This window comes from Trachurus japonicus, chromosome 14, assembly GCF_045865225.1.
Source record: "Trachurus japonicus isolate A0001 chromosome 14, Traja_1.0".
In the NCBI taxonomy this organism is placed as follows: Eukaryota; Metazoa; Chordata; class Actinopteri; order Carangiformes; family Carangidae; genus Trachurus; species Trachurus japonicus.
Window position 1 is genome coordinate 20,255,918 of NC_140920.1, and position 23,481 is coordinate 20,279,398.

At 45.0% G+C, this 23,481-nt stretch overlaps 3 protein-coding genes across 5 annotated transcripts in view; 1 reads left to right on the plus strand and 2 right to left on the minus strand.

Moving 5' to 3' along the window:
- Positions 1-642, minus strand: part of alg8 (ALG8 alpha-1,3-glucosyltransferase) — a 29,692-nt gene extending 29,050 nt beyond the window's left edge. For both annotated transcript variants that reach the window (XM_085798285.1, XM_085798284.1), the window contains exon 1: positions 529-642. In XM_085798285.1, coding sequence (XP_085654411.1) covers positions 529-617 — 89 coding nt within the window. In that variant the 5' untranslated portion in view covers positions 618-642. The remainder of the gene's footprint in view (positions 1-528) is intronic.
- A 1,856-nt stretch (positions 643-2,498) lies between these two features.
- Positions 2,499-7,624, plus strand: ccdc90b (coiled-coil domain containing 90B). 2 transcript variants are annotated; one of them, XM_085798290.1, is made up of 9 exons: positions 2,499-2,670; positions 3,821-3,940; positions 4,024-4,127; positions 4,211-4,312; positions 4,494-4,535; positions 5,603-5,674; positions 5,772-5,825; positions 7,131-7,245; positions 7,335-7,624. In XM_085798290.1, the coding sequence occupies exons 1-9, from the start codon at positions 2,607-2,609 to the stop codon at positions 7,388-7,390; spliced, it is 729 nt and encodes a 242-aa protein (XP_085654416.1). In that variant the 5' UTR covers positions 2,499-2,606; the 3' UTR covers positions 7,391-7,624. The 2 variants fall into 2 exon arrangements, with proteins under 2 accessions (XP_085654416.1, XP_085654417.1); XM_085798291.1 differs by lacking the exon at positions 5,772-5,825.
- Positions 7,550-22,993, minus strand: pcf11 (PCF11 cleavage and polyadenylation factor subunit). The gene is made up of 17 exons (XM_085798288.1): positions 22,618-22,993; positions 20,433-20,558; positions 19,928-20,110; positions 19,325-19,564; positions 17,929-18,923; positions 16,170-16,332; positions 14,683-15,082; positions 13,665-13,808; positions 12,156-13,462; positions 11,948-12,014; positions 11,662-11,787; positions 11,440-11,557; positions 11,160-11,343; positions 9,008-9,163; positions 8,600-8,692; positions 8,338-8,373; positions 7,550-8,251 (listed from the first exon to the last, which is right to left on the minus strand). Exons 1-17 carry the CDS (start codon positions 22,858-22,860, stop codon positions 8,021-8,023), a joined length of 4,812 nt encoding a protein of 1,603 aa, XP_085654414.1. The 5' UTR covers positions 22,861-22,993; the 3' UTR covers positions 7,550-8,020.
- Between the last annotated feature and the right edge of the window lie 488 nt (positions 22,994-23,481).

Sequence of the window (23,481 nt, forward strand, 5' to 3'; positions counted from 1 at the left end):
CACACACACACACACACACACACACACACACACGGGAACACACACACACACCTTGCCTTTGTATTATCCGCGTCTTACTTTGAAAACCGGAAGTCATCTCGCTTGGTTCTGAACTAGCGTTAGCTTCGTCGGTGGACTCGGAGAATTTACCGTAAGTTCTATGATACGGGCGCAGTTCAAATGTTTGTGCGGCTGGCTTGACTCCGCGAGGAAGAACGACGGCTCACTTGACCGCAGTCACTTTTATCACTTGTACGTGTGTTCGTTGTTGTATTAGTGCTCATTTGTTGCGGTCCTCTATGCGTGGTGGCCTACGTTATGTTTACATGCCCCCTGATTGCAAAAACTAAACGTTCAGACTTGTGGCATACAACCATACAACCATACAACAGTGGAGCGGATCGAGGCTCAGACAACCGGTCCGCCCACTGCAGTCGCTCGGTGCGGCCGTTTTGGAGCTGCACAGACCCAAACACACCACCCGCAGTTCAACCGGGCTGACCTCAACACCGCAAAGTTTCCACTTACTATGCGTTGATGAGAAGACACTTGAGCAGAGAAACACCCAGAGCCAACGCTGGGAACCAGCTGCGGCTCTCCGCCACGGGAGCCGCCATGACACCGTGTTGACTTCCTTCTTCTTCTGGATCTGATTGGCGGCTAGTAGTCACGCGTTGCTGCCACCTACCGGACTACGGTGGTAGGCCTACATTATAGTCCAGTCATTTTATGAAAAAAGGTTGAACAAATTGCAACAGAAGCAAACTCTGATTTTGTATCCTCAACATGTCCTGAGTGAGGGGGAAAAAGCCCAGAAGAATCCCATCAGGGGAAAGTTTCGAAAAAGGCCCAAATATATCCCATTTAAATACGCCTATTAATTATTTTTCTCATGTGAATAGGGTAAAATTTTTAACCTTTAGATATCTACACTAAGTTGATTACTTACATTAAGACAAACAAAAAATGTATTACAAGTTTCTTGAAATTCTTTGTTAACATGAGCAAATTTGCATACATTTGATAAAGGTGCTGTGGTGGTATCAGCTTGAAAATTGGAATGAGTTGACTCCATCGGTCAACCGACAAGAAATCACTCCTTAGAGCAGGTATGAGCAAACAGTGCATAATCCAATTACGTATGGCTAATTTGCATACATACAACACCTGATAGCCTAAATGGGTTCCATTCAGACTTTAATATTAAGTTTTTTAACTGTAATATGTTAACAAGACTGAACAAGACATTTTCACCTGCTATACCCATAGATCAGGTGTTGTATGTATGCAAATTAGCCATACGTAATGTCATACCTGCTCTACTAAGGCTGTGGCTATCTTGAAAAATTGCAGTCATCTTGAAATTTAAAGTGGTTTCTTGTCGGTTGACCGATGGAGTCAACTCATTCCAATTTTCATGCTGGTACCACCACAGCACCTTTATATACTTAGATGTGCCGTCAAAACGGTGGAATTTATGCAAATGTATGCAAATTTGCTCATGTTAACAAAGAATGTAATGTAATGTAATTTTTTGTTTGTCTTAAAGGGATAGTTCACCCAAAATTCAAATATTTGAGTATTTGTCCATATAATGGTTGTCAATGGATACCAACTTTCTTCGTCCAAAAATGTCTGCTCGTCTGTAATGTCCCTCTTGTATTGAAGCCCCGACATGAGAAATTGTTCCGAAAAAAATTAAGTCTATATTTTAAGCTTGTTTGTAGCGGAAGTTCCCAGTGTCTCAGTTCACTGCTCTACTGACCGGCGGAACAATTTCTCATGTCGGGGCTTCAATACAAGAGGGACATTACAGATGAGCAGTATGGAAGTATTTGGATGTTTTTTGGTGTGTCTTTTTGGACGAAGAAAGTTGGCAATCATTATGGACAAATACTGCTGCGCCCCGTAACTCAGAGAAGGCACGGAGGACTCTGAAAATTCTCACAGCTCTTAGTCAACATGAGGGTGAGTAGCCTAGATGAGTGAAATTTGAATTTTGGGTGAACTTTCCCTTCAATGTAATCAACTCAGTAATTTTCATGGAGATATTATTATCAACGTTCAACGTTGACCCCTTTTTTGGCCTAAAATTACTGGACTATTAGATTAGCAGAAAAGAAGTAAATGAGTTTACTACAGAGGAGGAGTTGGATCAGAGACATAAAGATTAGGCTATGTCTATGATTGGATCAGAGACGTATACAGGACACAGAATCACTTGAGGTATACTGGTAGTTAAAACCTATAAATACATAAGCATTAAACAGGGTTTAAATTGGAGTGAATGGGTTTTCTGGGCACTTTTGCAATACCCACATTCTGGCACTCGGGGCGCATGAGGCTTACCACGGGAGTCAATGGTGTCGTTACTCTCTTATTGGAAGAACGATAGACGCATCCGGTCAGCCTGCAGAGAGAGAGAGAGAGAGAGAGAGAGAGAGAGAGAGAGAGAGAGAGAGAGAGAGAGAGAGAGAGAGAGAGAGAGAGAGAGAGAGAGAGAGAGAGAGAGAGAGAGAGAGAGAGAGAGAGAGAGAGAGAGAGAGAGAGTGTTCTTCTATGATCTTAACCTTTAATTTGTTTTCACTGTCACCTAAACTTCCGGGATGAATGCGCTGCGGCGGTGCTGTCGCCGTCGCCTGCGGTGGGTCGGAGGCGGACCGTGGAGAGGTGAGTCCAGGTTCATTTGGTTCATTTTCTGACGGAAAGTTTTGGTCGAAACCAGCTGGGTCAGAGCCGAGGGGGTCGCACACAGCGGTTTAGAGGCCCAGAGGCGGTCCTGGCTAGTTTTGCGCCCTGGGCGAACCACAGTTTAAATTGTTATTGATCACCCAGCCGTATTACATGATTATTTTTTACATAGCCTACACATGAGTATTAAAACTGAGCATTCTCTGCTCTACAGTGTCCAGACTGCAGGCCCTAAGCGTCAATACTGGGGGGAAAAAACACAATTTAAAATAGGTTTTGTTTGTGAGTGTAGGGCAAGCAACTTTATGATATTTTGAAAATACTTAATGATCGGAGCCACTGTTAAATCTGGTCTGTAACTAAAAATGTAGGCTACTTAAACTCTGCTGAAGTCGGTGTCGTTTTGGAGACAGCGTGACTGACGTTGCCGTTAAACCATGCTCGACAAAATGACATCCTTTTAAAAACGTGATCCTGTCGCAGTTAATTTATGTTGTTTGCCAGAGACCGTACATTGAAGAGGAATACTGGCCGGGATAGCGCCATTATCAAAATGAAGCCAACTTCAGCAGAGACGGCCGATGAGTTTGCACTTAACGGGTAACCCTCCTTTGTTTCCCCGCATGAGGGCACTCTCGGCCGGCGGAGCATCCAGTGGAATCCCGGGGCCTGTCTCATTTCTCCACACTTGCCTGAAATCTTTGCGACATTGCAGTGCTGCGGATCACAGTCTCATCTACTGACACTTCTGGAGTCCAACTCCATAAGAACAAAAAAAAAAACAAAGAAAAAGAAAAGAAAAAAGATAAACACATAGTATTAAACAGAGTGATGAAAAATATTCACATAAGTTAAATAATCAATAGAGAAAATTCATAATTATGAGATAACGGGTCAAAATTCATCAGATGTAAACAAAGCCTAAAGACAATAACTGAAATTGGACAAACGTATAAAATATATGAGATTAAAAAGTCTAACCCATAATTATGAGATAGAAACCTAATCCCTAACCTGTCCAGCCTCTACCTGGTCAAACTTAACCAACTCCTTTCTTCATTGCCTAAACCCAACCATTGCAAAATCTTTTGGGGGAAAATCAATTCAGACATTGTGTGTGTGTGTGCAGACTTCCACGTGACAGTACCTGTGGCGACCTTTGACCTGAGGAAAGTTGAACTGGTGCCTCTGGAACAACGCAAACTCACTTTCGACTCCCACACCATGGTGATGGAGCTGGAGAGCAGTGGTGAGTAGGACATGCACTCACTCAGAGCCCTGAATGCACCCACAGCGCAGAGTGATGTCTTTTTCTTCTTGAAATCTTTCCAGGTTTCGAGAAGCGTCAGGCGGAGCTGATCATCTCGGCTCTGGTGACTCTGGCCACAGCCAACATGGACATCGTATATAAAGACATGGTGACAAAATCCCACCAGGTAGGAGCAGGTGTCAGCTGGTCATGCAGGCCAGGGTCTCCGTGGGGATGAGCCAACCTGACTTCTCTGTATGTCATCATCAGGAAATTGCTGTGCAGCAGATCATGGCTCACTTGGACTCCATCAGGAAGGACATGGTGATACTAGAGAAGAGCGAGTTTGCCAACCTGCGGTCAGAGAACTCGGTACCATGTCATTTACTTCCTGTCACAAAGGAAGTGACAAGTGCACTGTAGTTTTATCATTTATTCTCAACGACAGTAGGGAAATACAGCAACAAGCTATGACAGATGCATACATACAGTAGATCGCACGGTGTGTTTATAGACACAGGCTCAGTTTCTAACTCTTTTAATCTTCCTGTAGAAAATGAGGCGAGAACTGGAGCAGCTCCAGAGCAGACTGAAGGTGAGAACATGTCTGAGTATGACACTGAGTTGGATTGAGACTGAGTCTTAGTCCGTGTTTGAGAACTGGAGGTAGCTCCAGAGAAGATTGAAGGTGGGATTGTGTGGACAGATTCTCTTAAAGGGGAATTGTCATTTTTAACAATCTGGACCTTATTTCTAGCATAAAATACGATCATTTACTCACCCAGATAACTTTGGTGTCATTACAAGTCGTTCCGACGAAATTAGATCCAGCCGAGAGCCGCGCATCCGTATGATGGAGTCTACAGGGCAGCAGAATGCAGCCTCTAAATAACACATTATCTGCAGAGAAACTCGTTCATTTCACCAATATTTTGTTATGATAGGCTAGTGCTATTCCCCTCTGAGTCCGGGGTTAGCTGTTATCAACATCCAACAGGGGTCTGTAGGTTGACCTACTAACCTCTGACCTGGATGATGTCATCTCTGAGCGCCACGCGGCTCATTCTGATAATAATCATTCCGCTTATACACTGTCTAACATTTTAAAATTTACCAGATGCTCTGTGCGTTTGACTTCCGGTTTGGAGCGATCTAATCTAGGTGGGTTGAAGCGTGACGTTCTTAATTTGCATGTGTGGTATTGAAGTAATCCAAAAGTAACTAAAGTAATCCGTTACATTACCTAATTTTTGTGATACTTAGAGTAAATTACTGATTAAACTTTTTAACAGGTAACTTGTAATTGTACTAGATTAACTTTTTAAAGTAACCCACCCAACCCTGAGTGTGTCATAACAAAATATTGGTGAAATGAACGAGTTTTTCTGCAGATAATGTGTTATTTAGAGGCTGCATTCCGCTGCCCTGTAGACTCACATTATATGGATACGCAGCTCTCGGCTGGATCCAATTTCGTTGGAACGATATATATGTAATGACACCAAAGTTATCTGGGTGAGTAAATGATCGTATTTTATGCTAGAAATAAGGTCCAGATTGTAAAAAACGGCAATTAGCCTTTAATGTGTGTCTTAAATGAGTCTTGATCCAGCTGACGTCTTGTGTAGAAGCCGATGTTGTCTAAACCTTGTGTCTCTCCAGGAGGAAAGTCAGAAAGTCAGAGCTGAAACAAAACTAGACATCAACCTGGAGAGCAGCAGGATCTCTGACATGGTGAGACAGGACACCAGTCAGTGAACACATCACGGCTCAGTCACTTCAACATCAAGCAGTGAACATATCACAGCTCCATGTCTGTATGTTCTTGTAGTTTACTGAGCAGGAGAGGAAGTTCATGGAGGCGACATCAGAGTTTCATCACAAGGTGAAAACACAAAAAACACTCACAACTACACATGCACACGCACACACACACACACACCAGGGAGCTATTGCACAAAAGTGATGCGTTGTAAATTTTTACTTTATATCATAGTCTTTAACTGGTGTGTTATTTTGAGATGGGACTTCTCGTAGGCGGCAAAAATACGCTGATTAATCGTCCCTCATTCACAACAGTATACTGCCTGTGTCTCGGTGCAGCGTGATGCGCCAGTGTTTTTCAGTGGAGGGGAGCAGAGACCTTTCTACTGCAGATATTATACTTAGTGTGGCCTTATGTACCTCATACACCCACTTCAAAAAAGCAGAACTCAGTTTCCCCAAAAAAGTTAGTTCATGATTTAACAAGAGGGGCAATTTTTTTAATATGGGGCCAGGTAGGTTTGGATAGCTTTTTTTTTTTTTTTTTTACCTCAACAATAAAATAATTAAAAACTGCATTTTATGTTTTCTTGGGTTATCTTTGTCTAATATCAAACTTAATTTGATTATCTTAAATCAGGAAGCGGGCAAATACTTTTTCACAGCACATGACATTTAGATTTTTCATGGCAGATTATTTACATTTGCTACACAGAGACCACTCCCTCTGACAAAATCTTATTAATTTCCTGACTTTTAACCACAAAGGTCCTAAGATGACATGAAACATCAAATGAAATCCCTAGGAGACGTGTGTCCACAACGGCACACAATGTCTACTTTTTTTTCTCTCTCTCTCTCTCTCATTTTTATATTATGTGTAATGTGTACTGCCGTTGAACTGTTTTTATGTTATTGGGACTACGGACAGAAATTAGCATCTTGCTATATATCATATTTACATGTTATGTCCATTAATGTGCACTGTCCATTCAAATAAAGTAAAGTAAACAGGACATTCAAATGAAAACGGCCAATTTCTTGTTTGCTTTAGACTATGGCTTCCAGAAACTTTTTTGTGTCTTGATATATTCTATATGCCTACAAATTTTGCCCACCTACAACAAAGGAACCCCATTGGGGAGGGGTTTTTAGAAAAACAAGTTTATTTAGGCATTTTGTACCAACTGGATACAATAGCCCTATCAGATTATGGAGCTTTATCAAATTGTGAGGTATTTTTTGACCAGGAGTGGAGGTGCATCAGGTTAACCTTGTAGGATTAGTACATTAGTGCAAATAAAATTTCATTTCCTGTATTCAAAATGGAAAGTATGATTATTTTTAACTGAATGATTGCACCAACTCCGGGCCTGCCTGTGATGTGCTACACATGTGACTTAACTACGCCTGTGACTGATCACAGAAAGCTGACCTGGACAACGACAACATGGAGATCAACAAGAAGATTGACCTGCAAGTGGCATCTCTCAAAACAGTTCTAGAGTCCCTTAAACTGGAGACAATCCGCTACTTGGCAGGTGAGGAGGCCCCGCCCTCAGCCCTACACCCTACACCCCTGCATGTTCACATACTGAGTAATATGTCTGTTTCCTGTACTGCTCCTCAGCTACCGTGTTCTCCTGTCTGGCCATCGCTCTGGGAGTTTACCGGTTCTGGAGGTGAAGTATCCAGATGAGACCATGACCCAACAACCAAAAACTAGTTATAAAACCAAATATTTACCACGTATTTTTAAAGTTTTTTGTAATTTGTGTTTTCAGTTTTAATTCAGGTTCATTTCACTGTAATGTAGATGTGATTGTGTTTGAAATAAGATAGAAGCCGTTTGAACCCATGGAGTCTTTATTTATCATTCTGAAATAAACAGCAATAAAACAAATCAGAAGAAAAACCAACGTTCACACAAACACGTTTTATGTTTTATTGAAGCTCAGAGGAAACAGTCAATCCAGATCCACAGTTCCAGTCCTGAACCCGAGGAGTCTTCATGCTTACCTTCAATGTAGTCAACACCTGAAACTACTCATCAATAACCAATCGATACCCAATCAAGTATTTACAAATCGCAACAGGTGGCTGATGGAGTCAATCACTGTTACTGAGATTCCAAAAATACTTTAATTTATAAATTAAATCATTTACAGCATTGAACTTAACAAACATTAGTTCTGGAGAATCAGACCTAAACCGGTCGACACTCAATCAAATACAAAAATGTATTCAGGCGTGCAACGCTAAGGCCCCGCCTCCGCACGCTAAAACACCTTCCCCTCCACACCGGGAAAGACAAGGCTACGTTTCACTCTCCTCTGATTTCACTTTGTCTGTTAAAACCTCAGGCTCTTCCTCCTTTGTCACAGCAGGAAGATCACAAGCTTCAGGCTCCACCTCCTGCTTCACTGACACAACAACGCTGCAGGAGTTTCCCTCCTCCTCTTCTTGTTCTGTCTTTACAAAGGCGCCGAGGGGGTGATCTGTTAGCAGCTTGTTGGGGGATGGTGTAACGTCCAGATACGATGATGTCTGTGGAGACAAGGAAGGGTTAATCACCTGATGACCCTATTATTAATTACTGAATCATTATTGATCAGTGTGATTCAGTTACTTACATTTCTATAATCCTCAAAGCAGGAGGGGTGGAAGTTCTGTGAGGAACAAACACAGACAGGTTTTCACCACAGCTAGATACAAACAAATGGTTTCAATGGCAACTACTCATCAACATAAGTTATGTGATATAATTAGAACCTGACAATTCATTTTAAAAGTAAGATGACCAGATCTCCAAAGACAAACGTGGGACAACCATTACAAATGTTGAGAAGTAGTCTAAAATGTATCAGCTGCTCATGTTGTTGTTGACATGTTTACCTTGTCATCAACCCTGAGTGCATTCTTCAGGAACCAGTCCTCCTCCTCCTCCACCCAGTACGTCTCAAAGGGCTCCTGACAGATTTCACAAGACTGCAGAGAAAAAACAAACAAAAACATCCCTGTTAGCTCTGTGATTGTTTTGGTGACATGCTCAAATTTGAAACGGCAATAATTTGAAAACTGAGTCGTGGTTACAAGCTGTTTTCAGAGGTCACTGTGTTGTACTGAGGTGCTGACATGTCAGCATTGTATTTTTTGTATGCCGTTATTGTAAAAAATCTTCTGTCACAGGAAAGAAATGTGCTAACAGTTTGTCCTCAGCGTTGTTTCTGCTGAGCCACAGTACACTGCACTGTGGTTGCATTATACTGTACTTTGGCTCCTGATTGGCTGCTTCATTCTCACCTCCCCCACTTGGTCCTTGGTCGCTCTCACGCACTGGAACTCCTTCTCCTTTGCCGCCGCCTGGCTCTTTTGTACCTCTTCCTCGTTCTCCTTTTCAAAGAACTGACTCTTTGCTCGCTCCTCCAGGTCGGCAATCTCCTCAAACTCAATCCAGTCCTACACACACGCATTAAATACATAGATGATTATACAGACAATAGTGTGGTGTTAATGTTGTTAAAATTATAGCAATAAAAATTCATGTAAATAATTGAGCAATACAATTATATACAGTGCTGAGCTGAGTTCAGGCTACATTAAAACTCCTCAGGCAGTGATCAGTTGTTGTATGCGGATAGAGAACACATCAGCGTTTACACCGGTCACAACGCGTCCATGACAACCTCCGGAGGTGGTTTGGCCGATCGGATCACTGTACTTTCATGTGGTCAGGCTCCATCTGATTGCAATCTGATCACTGCAAATGCGGTTTGAACGGGGTTGAAATTTACCTTGGTCTATAGGTTGCACCAGTGTATAACCCGCACTCAACTTTTTAGATGAAAAAAAGGGAAAAAAACACTGAATTTTACGGTACTTGAGGTGGCGCATGTCACTGCAGAGTGATAGGGAGTGACTACTGCCTATAGGTGAGACCTATGAGCAGGTAGCGCCCTCCTTTCGTCAGTGTGTTGTGCCTTGGGTTACCGCGTCTGTGTGTGCCCCCAGTAAAAAACAAAAAATATTGTGATGGTAACTCGAACACTGATCATCATTATCTTATAGGGGAATTGACCCTTCACTAAGCCCCGGCCCCCTTGGTTACTGTTGCTATGCCAGTCAAGCTTTAACTCCCAGCCATGCTACTGGCATAAGACAGAGTTTTCAACAATATTGGCATCCATTTCAAAGGAAATATCAGCACATTTCTGGACAATATCCTTCTACAAACAATTGTTGCTTGTCCTGCGTCAGTTCACAAAAGCAAATGTAATGACTCACTGGTTAGCTGGTTGGTTAGTTATCTGGCTCCTCTGACCTGCTGTCGCTGCTCATAAAACGTACAGTTTGTAGTCAATCAGTCTACATTAAGGCAATAAACTAATACAAAATAAAACGCCTCCACCCCACATAAGCCCTTCAACAGCCTAGGGATACGTAATTAAAGCAAAGGTGAATGCTTATTAGCAAAGTCCCTGTTATTAGCTAACAGCAGCGTTAATAGATAGCCTGGGTTGCTATGGAGAAGGAGGGATTGGGATTGCATATTCTGCCAGAAACTTGACTGGCCTCTTGTGCATAGTTACGGTTGCTAACGTAGGATTGGACAGCAGCTATTTGTGGGAGGGGCTTAGCGAAGGGTCAATTATGCAAATCGGATCGCTTTACTGCTGTGTTGCTAACCCTCCTCTCCTCCATGTGCTTTTGTTTTCAACGAAGCTGGTGAGAAATCAATCCATGGAGCAGTGGATAATGTTATTTATCATCTACCATGTTACCATGTGTATATTGTGTAGTCTTATCTGTCATAAACAAGAGATTACGGGTTACGGGGCCGGTTTGTATGGCGGTACCACAGAGACGAGAGTTGGGACACTGGGTCGGAGGCTCTGATCTTACAAGGTTGGTTTTTCAGCCAAGAGACGCTATGTGGAAGGCAGAGAGCCTCCATTCTCCCTGAAACTAGTTACAAGTCATTTATCTAACCATCACAATTATTCTTAAACTGTTTAAGGTAAAAATGTATCATAGCTAAGGTGAAAATCCTGCATAGAGTGTGAAACGATGGACACTTCACGCTCTCAATGATTGGCATCTCGGCTACATAGCAGAATATAACATGTAAACAGGGAAAATGTTTTTCGCCAGTAAGAAGAGGAGGAGGATTAATCTCAACCTCTCATTAAACAGATGGTGCACACAAGCAAAAAAAAAAAGATGCGAGATTGACAAAAAAGTACAGTTGTAAAATGGTGGCTGGTTAAAAATTTGAGTGGCTAGTCACCAGCCTCTGTGGCCAGTGGAAGAAAAAATATAATTTCCAACACAGCCTCTAATGCACTGGTCCTAATGAGTCAGTGATGAGTCACATGTTGTGAGGAGACTGACCCATGATGCATTCACTGACCTATTTCAAACTGAGGATTACATTCAGGTCAGTGTGTGAACTCACCGTTAGGGTGTAGTACCAGCGACGGTGTGTGACCTTCTTGCTGGCGACCTTGCCGGCGTGGTTCTGTCTGAAGTGCCAGTCCAAGTGGTCAGCATACATGTCGGTCTGAGCCGTGGTGAACCTCATGCTGCATAGGCAGCACTGGTTTCCTGAGTACAGCTTGGTCACCACGCTCTCATACCGCCTGGGGGCAGGTGAGGGGAGAGGGGATGGTTATTAGGACATTGATTGATCAGTAATCGATGATCAGTCTTCCTCTCTGGTCTCTGCTGCTACTCACTGCTTCATGTCGTCTACACTGAAGCTGGTGAGATCAGGGACGTCGTCGTCCTCCTCCTCCTGCTCCTGCTCCTCTTCCTCCTCTTCCTCCGCCACCACTGGAGCTGCCAGGGACGTTTCTATAGGAACAGTCGACAGCATTTAACATAACCGTACCAGCAGCTTCATTAAACTTGGAATCTAAGCACACAGATGGGGGAGGGGGGCGAGGCTTTTGACTGACCGGTGCCCGTCGTCGTCGTAGTATCAGGCTGCGAGGGTTTGATGATGCCGTTGGAGATGAGTTTGGAGAGCAGGTCATTTACATCCACCTGACCAAAGTGGTTTTCTGGGGGTGCAACTTGCGGAGCTGCAGACACACACACACACACAGAGGTCATCACACACAACCAGACCTAGCTCTAACCCAGCCCGAACAACTTAGATCCTGTCACATCTACAGTCATTAAAACATCTATCCTGGTGCACTCTGGGGGTTAAGGAGATGTGTGGAAGAGGCAGGTTCTTACTCTGTGTTCTGAAAGGCACCGGGTTCTGAGGCTGAAACGTCTGGTTCAGGTTCCCCATCATGCTCACCTGAAAACAACAAGATGACACTTGAACACAAGACAACAGTCTGAAGGAGGGGTAGGACGAGGACACTGCTCAGAAGGGTTCCACATTACTGTAGTTTACATCTTTGATTGTCAAATTAGCAATATAGCAGGCAAAACTCACCGGCTGCTGCAGGCCAATAACGGGGGCAGCAGGGTTGAAGAAGGGAACGGGCCCCGGCCCTGGCTGGCTGAAGGGCGGCACTGGCTGCATGTTGAAGTTTCCCCCCTGGAGGTTGGGCTGTGAGGGGAAACCCAGGGGCGCTGTGGGGAACTGAGGGTTAATGGGCTCTGGGAACTGCTGGGGGCCCATTGGGAAGTTCTGCTGGGGGGCCATGGAGTTGTCGAACATGGACGGGGCCATAGGCCTAATGGGCTGTAAGTTGTGTTGGGGAGGAAACCTAGGGGGGCCCTGCTGCCGGGGCGGACCCTCAAAGTGTGGGTGCCCGCCCTGATGAGGCACATTGGGGACTTCGTATCTCGAGCCTGCCTGTCCGGGGCCGTCGAACCGACCAGGGGCTTCGAACCTCATGGGACCCATTTGGTTTGAGGGGCCGTCGAATCGCAAGGGCCGCTGCTGCTGGAAGCCCATCGGACCCGTACCGGGACCAGGACCAGGACCGGGGGTCAGGTTGTTTTCAAAACGTCGCTGGGGTTCAAAGTGCTGCAGCCGGCCCTCCAAGTGGCCCGGCCCCTGACCCACAAACCTCGCTGGGGGCTGTTGGCCAATGGGGCCGTCAAACCTCCCAGGGCCCTGAGGGTGGGGGTGACCGTCGAACCTGCCTATACCATCTCTGCCTCTCATTGGACCATGGGACAAGTGGGGGTCCGGGCCATCAAACCTCTCTGCCATGTTGTGTGGCCCCCCGTTGAACCGCCCTGGACCCTGGTGCTGAGGACCATCGAACCGCGACGACTCGTCGTACCAGCCTGCAGGGTGCGGTCTGGGTGGCCCCATGTGCTCATTGCCCTCAAAGCGGGGGGGTAGGTGTCCTCCATCATGAGGTGGGGTTTGTCCTGGTGAGGTGCTGTGCTGTCGGACTGAGGGCAGCACCCCCCCCCAGCCTGGTGCCTTCAGGATGGGCTTGGGAGGAGCGTGGGGGTTAGCGGGGGCCACATCAGAGTTGATGGGTCCGTCGTCCGAGTGCTCGCTGTTGGGGCTCTCAAACCGTGGAACCGGACTCATCTCTGTGTCTTTCTGGTGCAGAGGCGACAGCTGCTCCCGCTCGAACCGTGGGGCGGTGCCGTCTAGACCCACTGGGCTCGGACAGTTCCTGTGGACCACGGCACCGGTGGGAGGGGGCCCCTCCGGCCTACGTGGATCGGGGTGTCTGGAGTCGGTCGGGGGGGCATACCTCCGTGGAGCATCGTAGCCGCTCTTCTGCTCCTCACGCTGGCGCTCAGTCAGTGGGGAGTTCCACTCCCTCTCACCTGGGAACAACAAACACACTTCCTGTCAAGTGACTGATGGGCAGAGTTTTGTCTCGCTGCCACCTGACCTCTAATGGAACTGAGCTCACGTCCTGATTGAACGTGCAAGTCTCTGACCTACTCAAATTCCTTTCACACATAATCCCTGAAGTCTGTCCTCTAATCTCAGACGTCTGGAGATAGGTGATTTTGTTGTACTCACTCGATTCCCGGGGGTCAGCTCTTCTCCTGAAGCGAAGGCCAGGCAGGGACTTGAGTGTGGGGAACTCCTTCCCATGGTTGTACTCTTCGATCATGGGGCCAAGTGGTGGTCGTGGCTCCTCCCTCTCTTTGCTCCGCCTCTCACCTGAAAGTCATTACCCAGCTGATTAGTTGACTACATCATCACTGTGGCTGTATTTGAAACCGCATACTATACTGCTAGTACGTACTGATTTGGCCAAAATACAGTTATGTAGTATGCAGTATGCAAACAAAAGCAAAATCTGCAGTATGTGAAAAGTTCCCGGATGTCGTACTGATTTGGAAAATACCGCATCTGACCAGTCTACATTGTGTACTGTATCCCACAATGCACCGCTCTGCCGTAACCAACGACGGTTTAGAGTAGTGAAGTATCTTTGCCATGTACCGTAACCATGTTACATAACTTAATAAAATAAAACTTAATGCATACTGATCGGTTCATTGTAAAACATTTATTTATTGATGTTAATGTGGTGATTTCTGTACAGAGCCCCGAGGCAGCGCTTCTCCTCTGTCCAATACACACAGGAAGCTTCACTAATGCTACTGCTACAATTGTTAGATTTCATCAATGAGACGCTGTGATGTCGCAATCGTTGCAGAGCTTCACTTCTCCGAAAAACATCGGAGCAAACTTCTAAACAGCCGTCATTTGGATAAACTGGCCGTATATTTTGGATCTGAACAGTTACTTTCTCGCATGAAAAAAATATTAAAACTTTACGTAATAACAGCGCTACGGCGGGAAATAAAACAGCTTTTTGCCTGTTTTACAGCTACTACTGCCGGTTGCCGTGACGTGTATTCTGGGAAACTTGTATACTGTCTGCTGAAATAGCATACTGAATCCCACATTCAGTATGCAGGATACAGTACATACTAATGCAGTATGTAGTAGGCAGTACAGTAGTATGCGGTTTTGAAAACAGCCTGTAACTCTGAACATGAGTTTTCCCAGGTCACCCTCAGCTCACCTTGTCTGTCCCTCGGTGCCCGGATATATTTATGGGGGAGGTGTCCACTGCTCCGCCCACCGCCCGTCTTCTCACTCTGCCCCACCTCCTCATCGTCCTCTAGCCGCTCCTCAGCCTCCCATTCCTCCCCAGCAACCCGGTGTGTGACCTGTGTCTTCCTCAGCTTGGACTTGTGCTCGTAGTACGACAGCTCCGCCGGGTCCATGCCATCGTGGGTGCGGGGCTGAGCTGAGAGGGGTGAGGTCGACAGCAACTCCTTCTTCGGGTGGAAATCGCCATCGTCCCAGCCCTCCGAGCGCTGCTGCTTCTCCTCCTGGTACTGGAAGAAGTGTTTGATCTGGTGCGCCATATTCAGGAAGTCCTCCTGAGAGATCTCACCACTCTCCAGACGCTTTGATGCCTGAATGGAAACAGTCAGCTGATGACCAACAGACACTTCTACCGATAGAAGCACTGGTAACTGCCCTCTCCTCTAAATTTGAGTCAAGATTAAGAAATTACAAAATACACCTTAAATCTTTCATCTCCTTGAAGTTTTCTCTTAAGGAGAATTCCGGTCATTTTGACCCCTAAATCGTTGTCCTGATGGTGTGTGTGGGGGGAGCAAAAAACGCGACTAAAATTGAGAGAGTTACACCATGGCTAGACGGCGCTAGCAATAGCGACAATGCTAAACTATGGGAGCAATGTTTTTCAACCACAACAAACACTCAAAAAACAATCAAATATCTATGGTACATGACTGGAATCCTTACGAGACACCACTGAACTCATATAGTGTACAGTATAAACAGTATAAACTTGGTGTTTTTGCATGTAGTCACTCACCTCAGACAGCCGAACTCTGAAACATCCTGGAGAGACATTACTATCCGATCGCAGAGCGCCTTCTCCCCGCCACAGAAACAAACACTTTTTCCTTGTTGTGATGATTTCTTTACAAAAATAAACGGTCAGAGATATTTTGGACATTACCACTGCACTGCTCCACCGTTTATTTTTGTAAAGAAATCATCACAACAAGGAAAAAGTGTTTGTTTTTGTGGCGGGGAGAGCAGGCGCTCTGCGATCGGATAGTAATGTCTTTCCAGGATGTTTCAGAGTTCGGCTGTCTGAGGTGAGTGATTACATGCAAAAACACAAACATACTGTACACTATATGAGTTCAGTGGTGTGTCGGATTCCAGTCATGTACCATAGATATTTGATTGTTTTTTGAGTGTTTGTTGTGGTTGAAAAAATTGCCCCCATAGTTTAGCGTTGTCGCTATCCCTAGCGCCGGGTAGCCATGGTGTAACTCCGGTTTGCCTGCATCAATTGTAGTTGCGTTTTTTGTTCCCCCCAACACTGGGTGACCATCAGGACAACGATTTAGGAGTCAAAAATGACTGGAATTCTCCTTTAATGTTAGTTTTTAAGGAATTACTTAAAGTTGTTAAATTTTCGAGGCACAACAAGGAGCAAACTTGAGGCCCCTCTGAACGTACCCTCCTGAGCAGGTCCTTCTTGGAGGCAGAGTTGAGGACATCAGGTATCTGCAGGTTGGCATCCACACTGAGTCGGTGCTTTGGGGTGCGGGGGATGGGGGTGCTGTAGGATTTGTGTCTCTGAAGTCCAGGCTTCAGGTGAGCATCGTCTGCTGACTTAAGACTGACAACCACACAGATTCACATTTTACAACACAGATAGAAGACTCATAGCAACAGCTCTGCAGGTTGGTTCTTGTGTGTTCCCCCTTTTAGTTCAGTAATTTTAAGCAAAAACGAGGGTCAACCTTGAACAAATTGCAGAACAGAAGCAAACTCAACTGAGTTTCCTCAACATGTCCTGACTGAGGGGAAAAAAAGCCCAAAAGAATCCCAATAGGAGAAAGTTTTGAAAAAGACCAAAATATAATAAATAATACATTTACACCTATTAATTATTTTTCCTCACATGAATAGGGTAAAATATTTAAACTTTTGATATCTCCATGAAAATTACCCAGTTGATTACTATGCAAGTGTCATCATTACTTGCGCCCGCCCTCAGCCACCGTGTTGCTCAGTAACGGCGGTTCACGTTAGCTGGGGCAGGGGAGACGGAGGAGTGATGTCAAAACACAAGGTTTGCACTGGGATTCAAACCCTGGTCTACCGCATTCAAAGTGGCGAAAATACCTCACAGCCACGGCAACTAATGCTACCACTTTTGACATCTAGCTGTATAAGTAAGATGTGAAGTGTCATCACAGTGAACAACAAATGAGATGCAAAACAAAATCAACGGATTGGTTGCTAGGCATTATGCCGTATTAATCCCGACTGTTTGCTGAAAAACTGAATCCAATTTTTACAGACTCTGGCTTTCAAACTGCATTTTCAAATCTAAAATGCTCAGTTGTGGCTGCATTAGTGACTTTGCTGCTGAAATGTCTTGTAGCAGAACCCAAACACTACATTGACATGTTAATAATTTTAAAAAGTCGATTTTTTGTTTAGGGGGACCTTAAATAATCGTGATCAATATAAAAGTGGGAATGGTTTTCACCAAAATCAAGCAGCCACACAGCAGATTGATGACTAACAAACAGTTTGAGCAGTTTCTCATGTGAGACCAGGGGCAGCTGAGAAAACTAATTAATTAACTTAAAGCAGATATCATCGGCACGGCCGTTTCGGCTAATGCTGTGTTCAAGGCAGGCTTTTGAAACCGTAAGTTACAGCTTCAAGTCACAACTACGACTTGGTAGCGTTCCAGGTAACCCGTAGCTCGTGTTTTTACCGTCCTGTTGTCTGTGAAAGTTCCCTATAACGGCCACTCGTAACTTCCGACCCGTGAACTCGTACCAGATCGAACTGGTATGACTTCACAGGAAGGAAAAACACAAAGTACGAGTTTCCTTGAACGCACCATGAGTTAGCAGCCCCCGCCCTTGTCAGGCATCAATTGGTCCTCGTGCTACGTCACCACATTCACGCGCATCCCTTGGCTGCACACACAGCCCTTCATGCCGTTCTCTCCCCTCATTGGATAACACTTGTATCCCACAAGGAAAATTTTCTCCTCGGGTTACAGCAGAGCAGAGTGACGGAGAGACTCGTGTTTAGGCTGAAATACTTCATGTAAGTGATTGCTGACGGAAAATAGGACTATTTAGGACTTATATTAACAAAAACATTCCACTGATATCTGCTTTAAGCGTTAAGTAGCAATAATCAGGATTCAAACATCCCAGTCCCCATCCCCATCCCCATCATCACTCACTGCTTGTTCTCCTCCCAGCTGCTCCTCCTTCGATGAGTCGCATCCTTCGCCTCTTTGACTCCGTCGTGTCCTCGGGGAGAGTGGGAATCTTTGGACTCTGCGTGCCAATCCTCCGATGGCCTCTTGGACCTCCTGCTCTCTGATTGGTTCTTCTTGGGTATGAGCCGGTCCTCTCTGCCAGGCTTGCCATGAGACACTTCATCCAAGCGGAGCCTCCTGGCCTTGCCTGATTTGCGGGAGGGCGATGGGGACAGGGAGCTACTCCTGGTCTGGCCTTTGGGTGACCGCCGATCCTTCCTCTTCGGAGAGAAGGGGGGTGAGCGGGACCGGGACCGGGAGCGAGTTCGTTTCCTGGCATGTGTTCGGGCATTGCCCCCTGCCTTGAATTCAACTTTCTCGGTGGACTCATCACAGTCATGTTTGGTGACCACACCATTGATTGGTTTCCCTTTGCTGAACCTCTGAGGCTCTGCCCCTTGCCCCACGTCCTCTTTTTCCTTGTTGCACCTCTTCTTCTCCTTCTGCTCGTCTTCTTTACCGTCACCTGTCTTGTCCTGTGTGCGTTTCCTCAGCCTTGGGTCCTTCTTGTCAGACTTGTGAGGCTCTGCCTCCAATTTGTTTTTGCTCTGGACACTTTTGGCCATCGGTGACAGTGACTTGGACTTTTTCTCCTCAGACACCTCTTTCTTTGGGATCCTGGCCTTGTCCACCCGGGCCAACTTCTCCACTGGTCGTTTCTCAGGTGTCAGGACCGAACTTCCTGTTGTGGAGGGGCTCCCTTTTTTCCCGGAAGCCTGTTCTTTGGGCTGGGACGTGGCTGAGGGAGCAATGCGGTTGAGACGGGGGTCTCTGGTAGTAGACTTGGAGTCAGACTGGGCCTGAGGTGGATTCCAGGGTCGGACCACCGGTGCATTATGGGTGACAGGCTTCGTCGTGGTGCTTAGCACCACTGGAGCCGAGACTGGAGGTGGAGTTGGCAGCACGAATCCGCCGGCCTGTAAAGACACCAGAACTGGTTCAATCCATATCACTACCTTTTATTCCTGTTTAACCTGCTTCACTGCCTCACTTCTTGTTTACACTTGAACATGTTATCGAAGAGATTCGTCGTAAACACGTTTAAATGTTTAAATCCAGCAGCAAGAGACGGAGTTCAAAGTTTACGACAGGTTGTATAGTGTGGCTGTTTGAGTTCAAAGTTTTAAAGCTAAATGTCCTATGCCATATTTAGAACTCCTCCTTTGGCTACAGTGACTCAAAAAGACTTTTTGAGGAATCTGCAGGAATATTTCTACATATTAATACAGAGAGGAGGAGGAGGAGAGGAAATGTGTGTTTAGTGAAGGATCAGATCAAGAATCAGGTGAAACCCGTGACCCCAGCACGTCTGTCCTACCAGTTGAGCTTTGGTTTGCTCCAGCTCCAGCTCAATCTTCTTCTGCTGAAGCTCCAGAAGCTGCTTTTGTTTGGCCAGAAGCTGTTGTCGGATCAGCTGCTCCTGGGTCAGACTGGACTGGCTTACTGGGGGGGGCTGTGGAGGGACAGGAGTTGGAGTTGGAGTTGGAGTTGGTGCTGGTGCTGGTACTGGTGCTGGTGCTGGAGGGACAGTCGACTGTGGAGAGGATGCCTCCTCAGACTGGGGATAGACCAAGGTCACAGGTGAGAGGAAGGAGAAGGAAACAGAAAATTCTTCAGTTATGGACAAAAACATGTTGTTAGGTCAGTGACCTTTGCCTAATTGAGTCTGATTAACTCAAGTGAACATGCCCTGGTTTCTGTATCACAGTCTTAATGAAACATTTATTGAGAAGCTGAAACTTCATTTGTCATTGTGTCTCATCTCCAACACTGACCAAAACTAAGGAGGAGGTGAAGTTAGAAACAGGGGAACTTGTTTTAACCTTTGGATCATGAGGCATGACTGTGCAAATAAAACATTTTATTTAGGAAGTTGCTACAGGACAGAGGCTAGGTATAATGTGTGTCAGTTCATACACACCTGCTTTAAAAACTTGGGGTTGACATGAATGCTGGCGTTGACAGTGGGCGGCAGGGGCTTGATGGGCCATGCTGGGTCCACAGAATTGACCCGGACGTCTAGCGCATAGAGCTTCTTCAGAGGAAACACATCATCCCAAGTTGAGCGCAACTTGAACAGACTCTTTCTAGTATTTTCATCCACCTACAAACAGAGGACAGGACTTGATCCAACAGCTCCACAACAGAGGCCAAAACACTCATAATATAGATGTTTAAACTTTTGTTCTAACTTTAGCACAAGGTATGTACTTTAAATGCTTTATATACAACAAAGTAACAATCTCTCCATCTCCCTCCCTCACACACTTTTATTACAGAATTGTTATGGCAGTAAGTTGACAGCAGCAGAGTGCAGGTGACTACACATGAAGCAAGCAACAGGACAAACAGGAGGAAAGTGAGCTGCTAAGACTGTCAGTGATAAAACGTTTAAAAAAGCTGAACAGCAGCAAAGAGAACTGTACCTTTTCAAAGACACATATAAATGAAGTGATTAGGTTTTTAGCAAACACTGCAAGGTACTCTCCTCCAACATTCTTCACTATGGAATCCACTAAGTACAAAACTGGAAGCTTCTCGGCAGATGGGGCCTGGAGCAATAGAAAACTCAACAAGTTTAGAAAACAACAGGGGTTAAAAAGCAACATTTCAGAACATATGCTCAAAATACGACAGCATTTGACCTCGCCCCTCCTCACCACATGCTGTGACAGATCAATTTAAATGGGGGGGCGGGGGGGGTCAGAAAAAAGTTTGAAAAAGTGAGAAAAAGTTGGTATCCAGTTGAAAACAAAATCAAACAGTCCACAGCAGAAAAATGTTTCACCAAATGGAGAAAAAGATCCTGGTTAATTCCTTCATGTTGCGATTAATCCAGAAACAAGAATAACATTTTTAAAAAAAAATCTCAGTCAGTTCAGGACAGATGGATCTCAGAAAGGATGCTTTCCTGGAGTGAGAGGAAAAAATGTCCACGATTCACTGGGGTTAAAAAAGTTGCTGAGTCAGGTCCTGTGGAGCCGGCTTACCTCCAAAGAGGGTCTCACTACGAACCACTCTTTGTACTTTACCCTGACGAAATGTTGGCCGGTTTAACTCCACATCCGCTGAGTTTCATCTAATCAACACTCAGGAGTTTTACCCTCAGGAGGTTTCTCTCCCCCCATTTGTTAAAAAACACCGGTAACCCATTAACAATTAAGGCAAGTTGGTTCGTCAGAGAGGCTGCAGACTGAGTTTAACCTCTACTCACTGTGAACCAGTCTTTCACTAAACTATGCAGCATCAGGTGAGTGAACAATGTTTGTAAAACCAGTCCGAATGAGCTGAGTCGGGCTCAGCCATGTCAGTAAATGTAAACCAGAGTCATACCAATAAATTACACTGGGAAATAAAAAATGACAAAAAGCACATTTCACAATTTTTATTATAACATTTTAACCATTCAATGACATTTCAGTTATTCAATATTCACTACTGAATTAATGCAGAAAAAAATTATTCAATCGGAACTGAGCCTTTAAGTGACCAAAGCGCCATTTCGCCAGACGTCAAATAACACTGACCATAAAAGTGATTGAGACAAACTGCTGACTTTGGATCAGTTATATAAAGGGTGGGGTGGCTGTGGAGAGGCCCTGGCTCCTGAAACATTGTCTGACAGATAGTGTTCATTACCAATAGACCAACAATTTGATTAACATGGATGCGGTCTGACCTGCAGGGACACAGTGACTAACGGAGGAACTTAAAACTTGTCGGTGGTGTGTCTGGGAGCAGACGGGACAGCAAGTTAAGTCAAAATCCACCGTAACTCAACCGATTGTAATGGTCTACTGCTCTGTACAGACTAGAGGGCTGCTTCTCGAGTCTCGACAGCTCCGAACACACTGGACGTTGATTATAATAACACAGATCAAGTAAGGTTAATTTATCTTTGCATTGTCTACATCAGCTGTGCTTCCTTGTGTGCAACATATCGTACCACATAACGGCCTCTTAAGCAGTGTCTGAGAAGTCAGATTAGAAATGAATACCTATTTAAAACGTATCAAATCTCCCTCCGTTTAAAAACCGGTGGAGCACCTGATTCTTCAAGTTTCTTTATACAATCCTAATGCTCCGTCTCCTTCCTGTTTTCTAGGGCCGTTTACTGTTAAACTGTCTTCAGCTAACGATAGGTAACCCAAAAGCACCAGTTGACTATCTCAAAGTCAAAGTTTCATACACAACATGTCATATTTATATCTAAGTTCAAGTTATTTAATGTTAACTTAAATTAGCTTCGCTTAAACGTTCGAAGTAAACATTACGGTGGATTTTCACTACAGTTGAGCCCGGTAAGTTAGCTAATTTTAAAATTAGTGCGATTAGTTTCGTCAGGCAACTGATCCAAAATAAAAATATGTTTCGTTTGAATCAAATGTGTCAATGCGTAAACGAGTAGTTTAACTAGATACATAAATAATGGCGGTGGAGAGAAGAAAGCAGCGCCAATGGACACCAGAACAGCGAAATGTACGTTAGCGTAACTAGGTGACATGTCGTAACGTTAACGCTAGCCGCCATATTAGCAAGTCGTCGACTGGGCCAACTACATACATAAACATAAAACATCCGAAATTCAAAGTATTCTATATTCATAAAAACCTTGCTGATTTGAGCTTCAATAATTGCGACGATATCCTTGGCGAAGTTGAGGTTTTCCTCGGCCAGGATGGTGAGCATGTTGATGTGCGGCTTGCTGTTGAACGTCAAATCCTCCAGCGACGACTGGTACTCTCGACAGGCGTCTTCCCTCGCCGCTTTGTCGTCCATCTTTGAGTCGAGCCACACGGGGAGAGCTACGCCACCGGTTTTGATACCACAACCATTGATCAACAAGCAGTCCATGAACTCATTTGGGCAACTGTTGTGCCGAATTCCCGGTGTAAAATATCTCGGATTTCGTGGTTTAATTCGTGCCACCGCCTGTCGTCCTTCTCCAACTGTTACCAACGACGAGAAGATGGCGACTGTACTTGCAGGCCGTAAACGTCACCGAAACATTTTATATATTGAGTAACGTTAGTCGGTTCCTATTGGTTCGCCCCGGCCATTTTGACCGGGGGTTTGATTTTGATTGGTTCCGAGGAATGACAGCCACGCAATCGAGCCAATCAGATTGAAGTAATGTGATCGTATTCTTACGTAACGGAAGCAGGAGCCAGAAATGATTACCCAACACAACAACATGAGGCCATGAGCAGGTGGAAGGTTTACAGAGAAATATGGCGACTTTATAATAATTTATCTTAAATAGAGGCACATTAATTGTCATAATGTAACGGCGGGACGTATGGTTAATGATAGTTAGCTATTATTAAGTTAAGATACCAAACATGTAAGCATATTAAGGTGCGACATAATGTCCAATGGCCTCCACTGTCTTTGAGAAGTGCCGCTATAGGGTGACATCAGGTAAATTGGGCCATCAGGTAAAATGAGCCAGTTAAGGTTTGAGCCTCCTAGCTT

Bases quoted from the DNA above. Each gene is read 5' to 3' on its own strand.
- ccdc90b (XM_085798290.1), top strand. From the start codon at position 2,607: ATGAATGCGCTGCGGCGGTGCTGTCGCCGTCGCCTGCGGTGGGTCGGA. The intron at 3,941-4,023 runs GTGAGTAGGACA...AAATCTTTCCAG, and splicing joins GATGGAGCTGGAGAGCAGTG to GTTTCGAGAAGCGTCAGGCG. The intron at 4,128-4,210 runs GTAGGAGCAGGT...TGTCATCATCAG, and splicing joins TGGTGACAAAATCCCACCAG to GAAATTGCTGTGCAGCAGAT.
- pcf11 (XM_085798288.1), bottom strand. From the start codon at position 22,860: ATGGACTGCTTGTTGATCAATGGTTGTGGTATCAAAACCGGTGGCGTA. The intron at 13,809-14,682 runs GTGAGCTGAGGG...AATGACTTTCAG, and splicing joins GGCACCGAGGGACAGACAAG to GTGAGAGGCGGAGCAAAGAG. The intron at 12,015-12,155 runs GTGAGTTTTGCC...TGTTGTTTTCAG, and splicing joins TTATTGGCCTGCAGCAGCCG to GTGAGCATGATGGGGAACCT.